This window comes from Oncorhynchus keta, chromosome 14, assembly GCF_023373465.1.
Source record: "Oncorhynchus keta strain PuntledgeMale-10-30-2019 chromosome 14, Oket_V2, whole genome shotgun sequence".
In the NCBI taxonomy this organism is placed as follows: domain Eukaryota; kingdom Metazoa; phylum Chordata; class Actinopteri; order Salmoniformes; family Salmonidae; genus Oncorhynchus; species Oncorhynchus keta.
The window spans coordinates 62,183,264-62,196,518 of NC_068434.1; the positions used below are offsets into that span (position 1 = coordinate 62,183,264).

Sequence of the window (13,255 nt, forward strand, 5' to 3'; positions counted from 1 at the left end):
TTTATTTATCTTGCTCCTTTGCACCCCAGTATCACTACTTGCACATTCATCTTCTGCACATCTACCATTCCAGTGTTTTTAATTACTATATTGTAATTACTTCGCTACCATGACCTATTTATTGCCTTAACTCCCTTATCTTACCTCATTTGCACTCACTGTATATATACTTTTTGTTTTATTTTATTCTACTGTATTATTGACTGTTTTGTTTATTCCATGTGTAACTCTGTGTTGTTGTATGTGTCGGATTGCTATGCTTTATCTTGGCCAGGTCGCAGTTGCAAATGAGAATTTATTCTCAACTAGCCTATCTGGTTAAATAAAGGTAAAAAACAAAACATCTCTGCAGTACCACCAATCGGGCGTTTATGGTAGAGTGGCCAGACAGAAGCCACTCTTCAGTAAAAGGCACGTGACAGCCCGCTTGGAGTTTGCCAAAAGACACCTAAAGACTCTCAGACCATGAGGAACAAGAGTCTCTGGTCGGATGAAACCAAGATTGAACTATTTGACCTGAATGTCAAGCGCCACGTCTGGAGGAAACCTGGCACCATCCCTACGGTGAAGAATGGTGGTGGCAGCATCATGCTGTGGGGATGTTTTTCAGCGGCAGGGACTGGGAGACTAGTCAGTATCGAGAGAAAGATGAACGGAGCAAAGTACAGAGAGATCCTTCATGAAAACCTTCTCCAGAGTGCTCAAGATCTCAGACTGGGTCGAAGGTTCACCTTTCAACAAGACAACGACCCTAAGCACACAGCCAAGACAATGCAGTAGTGGCTTTGGGACAAGTCTCTGAATGTCCTTGAGTGGCCCAGCCAGAGCCGAACTTGAATCGAACATCGAACAATCGAACATTTCTGGAGAGACCTGAAAATAGCTGTGCAGCAACGCTCCCCATCCAACCTGACAGAGCTTGAGAGGGTCTGCAGAGAAGAATGGGAGAACCTTCCCAAATACAAGGTGTGCCAAGCTTGTAGCGTAATCCCCAAGAAGACTTGAGGCTGTAATCTCTGACAAATGTGTTTCAACAAAGTACTGAGTAAAGGGTCTGAATACTTATGTAAATGTGATATTTCAGTTTTTTTTTAAAGACTTTTGCAAAGAATAATATTTTTATTTGCTTTGTCATTATGGGGTATTGATGAGGTTTAAAACAATTTGAATCCATTTTCGAATAAGGCTGTAACGTAACAAAATGGAAAATGGAAAAACTCCAGAGCCTTGAATTACTTTCCAAATGCACTGTAATTCCAGGGAGAAACCTTTCTATGTTGAGATTGAAAGATCTCGCTAGAGATTCATGTGTCATTGTTGTGTTTTCTACCTCTGCAGGTATCGTTCATCCAGAATCTGGTATTCTGTGTAGAGAGGGCATACAGAGTGCCTGACTTTGGCATGTGGGAGAGAGGGAGCAAGTACAACAATGGAAGCACTGAATTGCACTCCAGGTCTGTTTTTCCTCCTCTAGTGAATACATTGATTTATAAAGATATGAATACACTGCTTGACACAGTCACCACACACATAAAGTGTTCACCTCTCCACAAAAACAAAGAGAGTATATTATAGTTTTTAGGGTAGTCAAGGCAAAGGGGAAACTGTGCATGTCGATGGCCTATCATTCGAGCAGTAGATCTGCCTCTCCCTCTCTTAAGACCTCAATAATGATTCTGTTTCCTCTGTCCCTTATCTCTGGAAAACACTGTTTTCTCCTAAGGTATGCATGAAAATTTGGTTGCAACTTACCCCCATTTTCTATAGATAAATTACAGACGTTGCATTCTATACAGACAATAATTCGGCAACCTAGTTCGTTAGTCAAATTCAGAATGACTGCTTTCTAGTTCAGTTTCCATAATACACATTAATAGGCAAAACAATTGCGGGGGCAGAATCGCAACTTTTACATGCAGTAACTTTCTGAGTTCATTATCTCAATGCGGAGTCATTCACCGAGTTTCAGGCGCATTTACAATGGGGGGAAAAAAACTGTTCCATTAACTCAGTGTACCAGATTGCCGATGGAGACGTAGTGCCTGTGTGTGTCACAGAAAGCTGTGATAAATGCCTTCATCTAGGGTTTTAAATCATGACATTCAAGCTCAGCTGAAAGGAAAATGGAAGTCATTATAAAACAATGTTAATGTCATCAAGCCTAGACGGTATTGAGTTTGTGCAAAAATGGCTACGCTTTAGTCCTATCGAGCTCTTGGATTACCCCGTGGCAGTCTCTTACCAAGTAGAAGATAGCGCAACCAAATTATAGATGTAATTCTGTAGTAATATTTTGCTTTGTTCAGCTGCATTATATTTCCAATTTAAGTCCACTCTATAGTAGGGTTAAGCCTGACTGCACTCATTGGGATGTGTCGGCAGAAGCTATCAATATCAATCTGGATTAATTACAACACAGAATGTTATGTTACTGTTTATATGTTTCTCCCTTTTGTGAAAATAGTATTACAATATACTGTGTTGTGCTTTATAGTCTGTAACTTGTTAATATCATCAGCCAATGTCACCCTGCTCCCTGAAACTTCAGCACGGTGTGCACATTCATTTTTTTGAAACTTTCGACTAAGGCGCCACACTCACTCAGAACTGTTGACAGCTCTTATGCATATGTCCAGGCAGGTTCAGCCCAAGAAAATCAATAGACTTTCAAAATGACTCGTGTTGCTCGATTGTGATCATTGCTGATGATTTTGTCAGAGAGGGAGCTGAAGTTGTCTTTCGGAGAGCTGGTTTCAACTATGTTCTCTTGTTTTCTGCATTTTTGTATCAATTTGGGCTCTGTTTGTGGGATTGAACACCTTTTTTATATGTCTGCATATCGTGCAACTATCCTTGCCACGTCTTCTTCTTCATTTTATAGAGCACCGTTAAGAGGGAAAGGAAAACAAAATGACAGAGAAATTGACTGCCATTTTCTCTGCAACGTCAACTGCACAATGATTTCAGCCCCCCTCCCAGCAACAATTATATATATGAGTCACCTGTTTGTAACTACGTTATAAAAGCATTCAAATGTATACTTGTAGGCGTTTACAGTATAAATGTAAGGCTCATTACAGGTCAAGGGATTTTAGTGTTGGGTGTCATGTGCCTTATACATAAGGGGGTTCATAAAAAGTGTACCCAAACCCCCTTTTATAAAGTAACATATGCATGTTAGGCGTGCATGTGACCTGGCGCTATGGAACAGAACAGAAAATGTGTAGCCTATGGTATTTCAATTATAAATACCATAGACAGTGCTTTCAGGTTTATATTGGGTTTCTAAAACATGTTATTTCTTTTGCAGTTCTGTGGGGCTGGCCAAAGCTGCTCTCGAAGCTATCAATGGATTCAACCTGTTTGGGAATCAGGTATTTTTGATTCATTCTCCAACTTCATCCATTCTGTCTAGAGTCCCAGACATTGTCCTCGCTTACTCTGAAGATAAGAGTTTAGGATTTGAATGACCGAACTGGGTATTCACCCCTGGTGTAACAGCTTCTGATGCGTTAAGATTGCATTATAGATGGTGTGTAACTGATTTATACTTCAAATCGGGAGTCCCATTACATCACCATCCATCTTCAAGATCTTATAGATGATCATAGCATAGCAGTTCTCAGAGAAGTATTGAAATCACCTGAAGCCAGTGATGTGATGGAAATGTTCTGCGTGTGGAAAGGGAACCAGACACTCGGGGGTTTTATTGAGTGGGCTTGTGTTGTACTCAGTGCTGACTAGCTAGATGCACTAATGGCTTTGATGGATTACTGGTGTTCCCATTTCCTTGATTTCCTTGCTCCTTTCTGGATCAGCCATTTGTAGGATTCATTTGTTTTGGAGTCTAGAGGAAGTAAAGACAGGAATGTGAACATCCGTTATATGGGCTAATGGATTGGAAAACGGAGAAACTTCCACTTAGCATTCTTGTTTATCTCGAAACGGATTTCTTTATTTTCAGTTTTGTTCGTTCATGCACACAGCACGAAGCATTTCAATCAAATAAAGCACATCAACTTCATCTAGTCCCGTGTAAACCTACCATGAAGGGAGAAAACCTTACCCATAGTGATATACAGTGCCTTCAGAAAGTTGACCCCTTGACATTTTTCAAAATGTTTGCTGTGTTGCAACCTGATTTGAAAAGTGATTAAATGTATATTTGGTGTGTCACTGGCCTACACACAATACCCCATAATGTCAAAGTGGAATGATGTTTTTACATTTTTGTACAAATTATTTAAAAATTAAAAGCTGAAAGTATTTAACCCCTTTGTTATGGCATGCTTACATGGGTTCAAGACTAAAAACATAAGTTGAAAAATGTAATAATTGTGTGTAACATGATTTTTGAATGATACCTGTACCTCATCTCTGTACCCCTCACATACAATTATCTGTAAGGTTCCTGAGTTGAGCCGTGAATTTCAAACACAGATTCAACCACAATGACCAGGGAGGCTTTACAAAGGGTACCTATTGAGAAAGCAGACATTAAATATCCCTTTGAGTATGGTTGCGTTATTAATTACACTTTGGATGGTGTGTCGACATACCCAGTGTCGTGGAAATTTCCTGTATTTACCAAATCATGAGACCAAACCACCACACAAGTCAGAGTTATCATAAAGTCCATCTTTAATTATTATGAGCTCCATCACAACCCTGTGACTGTCAGATCAATTTAGTGTCTATAAATGAAATCTCTGAGAGTGCTTACACATTGCAACTGAGATCCTTTATAGCAAAGACACACATAGCCAGACAGCATTGGCTATAAATTATCATTCAGCTTTGTCTCCTAAACTATGTTCTTATCTCGCTCTTGGTACCACTCAGGACCATGAAACAAAACCTCATCAACAGGCATATATCAAATACACCCCTCCTGGACAAGATCACAGAGACACAGTGACTGGCACACAGACATTGTGGAGCCAAGAGATAATTGGTTCCCCCTCAATCATCCCTTCACATGCTTTAAAAGATATGTTTACATATGAAGACAAGCTTGACCTCTCCCCTCTCTGCGGCCCAAGTAACTGACCCCAGGACAGAGAAAGGATAACTGCAAATGGCCACCACTATAGTACACCAAGATACATTCTAAATGAGAAGTAACTCACAAGCATATAATGAAAATAAAACATCTTATCTATGTTACCCAGCTATTCTGATTAATCCCCAACACCAGTCACTACAAAGATAAAGGTGTCCTCCCTAACTCAGTTGCCAGAGAGGAAGAAACCGCTCAAGGATTTCACCATGCCAATGGTGACTTTAAAACAATTACAGTGTAATGGCTCTGATAGGAGAGAACTGAAGATGGATCAACAATATTGTAGTTAGTCCACAATTCGAACCTAATTGACAGAGTGAAAATAAGGAAGCCAGTACAGAATAAAAAAATATTCCAAAACACGTATCCTGTTTGCAACAAGGTGCTAAAGTAATACTGAAAAAATGTTGCAAAGCAATTAACCATTTGTCCTGAATACAAAGTGTTATGTTTGGGGCAAATCCAATACAACACATTACTATGTTACAGGTATGCTTGTAATCGTTCAGGATAGTTTTTTTCCCCGGATAAAAAATAAAGAAACAGGCAAATAAAAAAGCTTAGCACAGGCAAAATCCTAAAGGAAAACCTGGTTCAGTCTGCTTTCCACCAGACACTGGGAGATGAATTCACCTTTCAGCAGGACAATAACCTAAAACACTGGGCCAGAGTTCCTTACCATTAAGACAGTGAATGTTCCTGAGTGGCCGAGTTACAGTTTTGACTTAAATCTGCTTGAAAAAAACTGAAAATGGTTGTTTAGCAATAACCAATTTCAAAGAGCTTGAAGAATCTTTTAAAAGAATAATGGGAAAATGTTGCCCAATCTGGGTGTGGAAAGCTCTTAGAGATTTACTCAGAAAGACTCCTTCTGTAATCGCTACCAAAGGAGATTCCAACATGTATTGACTCAGGGGGTTGAGTACTTACAGTTGAAGTCGGAAGTTTACATACACTTATGTTGGATTCATTAAAACTCATTTTTCAACCACTCCACAAATTTATTGTTAACAAACTATAGTTTTGGCAAGTCGGTAGAACATCTACTTTGTGCATGACACAAGTAATTTTTCCAACAATTATTCACAGACAGATGTTTTCACTTATAATTCACTCACAATTCCAGTGGGTCAGAAGTTGACATATAATAAGTTCACTAAGCCTTTTAAACAGCTTGGAAAATTCCAGAAAATGATGTCATGGCTTTAGAAGCTTCTGAAAGGCTAATTGACATAATTTGAGTCAATTGGAGGTGTACCTGTGGCTGTATTTCAAGGCCTACCTTCAAACTCAGTGCCTCTTTGCTTGACATTATGGAATAATCAAAAGAAATCAGCCAAGAACTCAGAAAAAAAATTGTAGACTTCCACAAGTCTGGTTCATCCTTGGGAGCAATTTCCAAATGCCTGAAGGTACCACGTTCATCTGTACAAACAATAGTACACAAGTAAAAACACCATGGTACCACGAAGCCATCATACCCCTCAAGAAGGAGATGCGTTCTGTCTCCTACAGATGAACGTACCTTTGTGGGAAAAGTGCAAATCAATCCCAGAACAACAGCAAAATACCTTGTGAAGATGTTGGAGGAAACAGGTACAAAAGTATCTATATCCACAGTAAAAAGAGTCCTATATTGACATAACTTGAAATGCCGCTCAGCAAGGAAGAAGCCACTGCTCCAAAACCGCCATAAAAAAAAGCCAGACTACGGTTTGCAACTGAACATGGGAACAAAGATCAAACTTTTTGGAGAAATGTCCTCTGGTCTGATAAAACAAAAATAGAACTGTTTGGCCATAATGACCATCGTTATGTTTGGAGGAAAAAGGGGGTGGCTTGCAAGCCGAAGAACACCATCCCAACTGTGAAGGACAGGGGTGCCAGCATCATGTTGTTGGGGTGCTTTCCTGCAGGAGGGACTGGTGCACTTCATAAAATAGATGCCATCATGAGGATGGAAATTATGTGGATATATTGAAGCAACATCTCAAGACATCAGTCAGGAAGTGAAAGATTGGTCGCAAATGGGTCTTGCAAATGGACAATGACCCCAAGCATACTTCCAAAGTTGTGGCAAGATGGCTTAAGCACAACAAAGTCAAGGTATTGGAATGGCCATCACAAAGCTCTGACCTCAATCCTATATAAAATTTGTGGGCAGAACTGAAAAGCGTGTGCAAGCATGGAGGCCTACAAACCTGACTCAGTTACACCAGCTCTGTCAGGAGGAATGGGCCAAAATTCACCCAACTTATTGTGGGAAGCTTGTGGAAGGCTACCCAAAACGTTTGACCCAAGTTAAACAATTTCAAGGCAATGCTACCAAATACTAATTGAGTGTATGTAAACGTCTGACCCACTGGGAATGTGATGAAAGAAATAAAAGCTGAAATAAATCATTCTCTCTACAATTATTGTGACATTTCATATTCTTAAAATAAGGTGGTGATCCCAACTGACCTAAAGCTGGGATCTTTTACTAGGATTACATGTCAGGAATTGTGAAAAACTGAGTTTAAATGTATTTGGCTAAGGTGTATGTAAACATCCGACTTCATCTGTATCTAATCAATATATATGTTGTTTTATTCTTCATAATGTAGATTGTTGACAAAAAAATTATATTAAATCCATTTTAATCCCGCTTTGTAACAAGGGGTGTGAATACTTTCTGAAGTCACCTTATGATTGCTATAGTCTCTTTTGCTACTATTATCAGTGATTTAATGATGTGCTCTTCTCCTTAGCCGCCTCCTTCTTCATCTAATTAATCCACAGCCAATGATGTTAAATTGACTCATTGATGATCAGAGTTTTAGATTAAACTCTGTGCCCCACTGGGTTTGGTTCCTGTCATTAGGCAGTAGTATAGTAGTGGCTGGTGTGTGGGCTGCTGTGTGGCCCACGTTGGGGATGGAGTGGCTATGAGTCATCGCATAGGTTATTAATGATGGCCTGCTCTCAGTGCCCATCTGACTTCCTTTAGATGTTCAACTGAGAATAAGCCATGATCAGGGACTCTTCCCTACTGTGTTCCTTAGAGGCAACAGCCAATCAATGACTAGCCAGAGCACAATGGTCGAGCGGGAGCCAATCACTAACTTTACCCAACTTTTATGTGTGGGTTGTCAACTTCTAAAGTGACTGCCTGTTTCACAGCAAAATGTGGAGTGCTGTCAGTAAAGGTATGGTCCTAAGAAGCGTAGGTCACAGTGGAGACCACGTTCTGTGCTGTCACAATCATTTACATCCCATTCCACCAAACCCTGCAGTATGTACACTAAATCACTAAAGCAGGCCTGATGAGAGTCACTCTGATGGCTAAAAGCTTAGGTTGGCTTGTTTGAAAGCAGCATACATAATGCATTGTGCAGAAGCAGCTTAGTATGTTTTTGTCTTTACCTTAATGTGAACATGGTTGAGGTGTTGGTGAAGAAACGTGTCCAGGAACATTTTTTAGCATACATTTGTGAGGTGTGTTAATCCAAAAATGGCACAGTCAACTAACCCACAAAAAGCACTCAGGCCCTCATCTCAACAGAGGGGCTCGTGGGTAGGTAATCATACCGTAGGTAAAGAGTTTGCAGTCTAACAACATGATGTGGTATCGAGGTGATTGGATGGCCCTTCATGGTTGGAGTGCCCCCGCACTGTGCTCAAAGCATAGAAAAACACAATGCTTTTTTAGCTTTGTACCCAAAAATATCAAATGGTTGTGCAATATTGGGTCTTTTGTAAGAATAAGGTTATAATATTGCTGCTTTCAAAGTTGGTTTTGCTCTGCAGAGGCGGCAGGTGAGATGTTGGAGGCTCTGAGTGTGTGGCTTTCATTTAAATGGTTAGTGGCCAGCACTTCATCCTCCGAGCTGAATTCACAGTAACATAAACAAACAGGTCTTCTGCCATGTAGAGAATGTGGTGTGTGTGTGCGCGCGCGCGCTCGCGCATGTCGGTACGTGTGTCCGTGTGTGAGCGACTGTCAAAATCGAATCATATCAAATGGTGTTGGTCACACACATATTTAGCAGATGTTATTGCGGGTGTAACGAAATGCTTGTGTTCATGGTTGTGACATTTGATGTTGTTTCCTGCATATTAAGGCTTATTTTCAGAGAGCTAGTGGAAGTGGTGGTGACAGCTGCAGTGCGACAGGCCTATATCAGGACATGCTGGGAACAGCCAGTAGCTGCCATCCATACCCTGCAGTCGCATGGCTCACTAGTGGCACTGTTCAAAGGCACGGACGGAAACAAATGGTTTCTCGAAAAGGGAATAAATATGAATATGTCCTAGATGTTTTGAGTTCTGATTGCCTGTGAAAAGTCGGTGTTCAAACAGGTTCGCCAAATGCATCATGTCCAAACATGGTAGCATGCAGGCTACGTTGAATCTTGCATAGTGACAATACGGAAGCGCTACAATTTTCATCCACAACGAAACAAGTGTCAGACCTCGTCTGACCCACATCAACCTAACAACCACCAGTGAACATGACTCTTGTCATCTCTGTTGTTCTGCAGGGTTGCTCTTGGTCTGTCATCTTCGTGGACCTGGATGCCCACAACAGGAACAGACAGACACTGTCCTCCCTCCTACCCAGAGAATCCAGGTCCCACGTGAGTAAAGATCATTAAACAACTCATTACTAAATACCACTCTGTGCCATTATGATGTATTTGCTTAGTGACCAGTCCAATCTCCCAGTTCACCAGTAAAGAGAGGAATGATCATTTTTCTCCGGTAGTAAGAGCAACTAGACAGAAAAGTGTTCCTGTAAATGAATTTGATTAATTAGGGTAAATGGAAGAAATGCATTGGAGCTACAACGTGGGCTAATGGGAGAGAGAGGTGGGGATGGAGTGAGAGAGAGGTGGGGATGGAGTGAGAGAGAGGTGGGGATGGAGTGAGAGAGAGGCTGTGGAGGAAGGAGGTGAAGGGATGAAGGGAGTACAGTACAAGGCTTATGCAAGTAAAACGTTGAGCATCTTAATTATATATATGAGTTTCTGACTAATATGTTATTAAATGTCAGCCTCTTTAATGTTGAAAAGTGGCCATTAGCAGAGAGAGAGAGAGTGGGTCCCTTAGTCTCTTAACCCTTTACTAACTGCCTGGAGACAGCTGGCACATGGGGGTGAAGGGTTTACTTAAGAAATTATCCAAATCTGGCATCTGTTTAAATGTTACACATTTTGAAACCCCCTTTGAACCCCAATACAGAATACGGACGCTGCCCTCCTGCCCTGCATCAGCTACCCTGCGTTCGCTGTGGATGACGACGCCCTCTACAGTCAGACCCTGGACAAGGTGGTGCGCAAGCTAAAGGGGAAGTATGGCTTCAAGCGCTTCCTGCGTGACGGCTACAGGACCGCCAATGAGGACAAGAACAGGAGACACTACAAACCGGCTGAGATGAAGGTCTGTGGTTTAGTTTAAAAGCCAACCCTACAGACTGATTGTGATGACTAACATGTGCTACAGTGACTTGACTTTTTCCATTTCAGCTCTTAAAACCCCTTACACTCATGGGAATTGGCCTATTATGGATAGGGCTAAATTGAAATGTTTCTTACATAAGAAATATGGAAAGCATATATGCATACAGTGGGGCAAAAAAGTATTTAGTCAGCCACCAATTGTGCAAGTTCTCCCACTTAAAAAGATGAGAGAGGCCTGTAATTTTCATCATAGGTACACTTTAACTATGACAGACAAAATGAGAAAAAAAATCCAGAAAATCACATGGTAGGATTTTGAATTAATTTAGTTGCAAATTATGGTGGAAAATAAGTATTTGGTCACCTACAAACAAGCAAGATTTCTGGCTCTCACAGACCTGTAACTTCTTCTTTAAGAGGCTCCTCTGTCCTCCACTCGTTAGCTGTATTAATGGCACCTGTTTGAACTTGTTATCAGTATAAAATACACCTGTCCACAACCTCAAACAGTCACACTCCAAACTCCACTATGGCCAAGACCAAAGAGCTGTCAAAGGACACCAGAAACAAAATTGTAGACCTGCACCAGGCTGGGAAGACTGAATCTGCAATAGGTAAGCAGCTTGGTTTGAAGAAATCAACTGTGGGAGCAATTATTAGGAAATAATATAATAATAATAATAATATATGCCATTTAGCAGACGCTTTTATCCAAAGCGACTTACAGTCATGTGTGCATACATTCTACGTATGGGTGGTCCCGGGAATCGAACCCACTACCCTGGCGTTACAAGCGCCATGCTCTACCAACTGAGCTACAGTAGTGGCACACAAGACCACTGATAATCTCCCTCGATCTGGGGCTCCACGCAAGATCTCACACCGTGGGGTCAAAATGATCACAAGAACGGTGAGCAAAAATCCCAGAACCACACGGGGGGGACCTAGTGAATGACCTGCAGAGAGCTGGGACCAAAGTAACAAAGCCTACCATCAGTAACACACTACGCCGCCAGGGACTGTAACAATGACAGCAATTAGAAGGGAACAGGAAATGATGGGAAAATGATTAGACTAAAGGTGAGGACACAACAGTTCACCTGACACGAGTGAATCCAAACATTACACTTGATTTTATGTTCATTTGATATTTACTGTACTTTTCGCTGCATTTGTTCATAACACATCTGAAAATACTCTGGATACATTCAGTAACATGAAGATTCTTTTGAGAATTTGACAAGGGTTTGAGTGAGAGGTCTAACGTGTTTCCAAGTGGGGACACACCTCTCCAAAGTCTACACAGTTCCTAAGTAATTTCAATGCACTTTTATGACTCAAAGAAGAGTCTTCAACTATAAGGTGCTATTTTGATCTCTCCCAGCTGTGTGCCGTTAAGGAGCTAGAACAAGCACACTTGTTAGTTGTTTTCTTTGGAGCACAGCCCTGCATCCCCACCCGCCTTTACACAATTGCGATCCATTATACATCGCAATCTGGGTCAGGTTGGCATCATTTGAAAGCTTGTTCTACTGACAAAGCTAAATTATAAAATATGATCTTAGAGTCTTAGGCTTTCACTACAAATACTAGGGAATTCAGAGAAGCAGATGGGCATTTTGGTGTGCATTGAATGGAGACGCGGGATGCGTGGTCCGCGGGCAAAGTTTCTTCACAAAACAACAAACAGGATCATTCTGTTCAGGACAACCCAGGATATAACACCACGTCTTCTTCTAACTGCACATCAAATGTTGACACTACATATTACATGAGTTTTATGAGATGGAAATGTGAAGTGGACTCGGAGGTGTTTTGGATTGCCTGTCTTGACATCAAAGCGGTAATTCTTATAATTCTCAACGTCTCATCTGTAAAAATGCATAGAGTCCTCGTAATTTACACAATTTCCCTCACTCGGACAACACCGTTTGCCAAAATAGCCCAATTTAGCGGGAGCGATGAGGCAACTTCTTGTTGTGTTCAGTGCTCAAGTTCAGAACTGCTGTCAGTCAAAACCCATTCTGCTCTGTGAAGACACTGAGCTCCGACGTAATTGATAGCATGTTACTGTAAGGGAAAGGGGGATACCTAGTCAGTTGTACAACTGAATGCGTTCAACTGAAATGTGTCTTCCGCATTTAACCCAAACCCTCTGAATCAGAGCGGTGCGGGGGGCTGCCATAATCAACATCCATGTCTTCGGCTCCCTGGTAACAGTGTTTTTTTAAAGTATATATATTTTTATTTCACCTTTTATTTAACCAGGTAGGCCAGTTGAGAACAAGTTCTAATTTACAACTGCGACCTGGCCAAGATGAAGCAAAGCAGTGCGACAAAAACAACACAGAGTTACACATAAACAAACGTACAGTCAAATAACTGCCTTGGAACACAGTGGCTGTGGTAGAGCATTAGGTCAGTAACCGAAAGCCTTGCTCGAGGGCAGAACAACAGATTTTTACCTTGTCAGCTCAGGGATTCGATCCAGCATCCTTTCGGTTACTGGCTCGACGCTCTAACCACTAGGCTACCACAGCGTTCCAATTGAGACACTTATCAGTGCCCAAATCTACCATTGTCAACCCGTATGTGGATACGAGTGTAAAGGGTTAACCCAGTTTTTTGTTTTCCTACGACAAAAGCCACACAATTGTGTCTGCTCTGCTGTTGATAAATCCCAACTGAAGGCATATTAACGTCAGGATTAGCTGCTGTGCCTGCAGAGTGTGAATTTGGAGCAGGGCAGCTA

General features: G+C 41.3%; 1 protein-coding gene across 3 annotated transcripts in view; it reads left to right on the forward strand.

Annotated features, from left to right (window-relative positions):
- LOC118393748 (phosphorylase b kinase regulatory subunit beta-like) overlaps window positions 1–13,255 on the forward strand; it is an 83,721-nt gene that overhangs the window by 26,297 nt on the left and 44,169 nt on the right. For all 3 annotated transcript variants that reach the window (XM_035786788.2, XM_035786787.2, XM_035786789.2), the window contains 4 exons: window positions 1,339–1,454; window positions 3,311–3,374; window positions 9,586–9,681; window positions 10,286–10,483. In XM_035786788.2, the coding sequence (XP_035642681.1) occupies window positions 1,339–1,454; window positions 3,311–3,374; window positions 9,586–9,681; window positions 10,286–10,483 (474 nt within the window). The remainder of the gene's footprint in view (window positions 1–1,338; window positions 1,455–3,310; window positions 3,375–9,585; window positions 9,682–10,285; window positions 10,484–13,255) is intronic.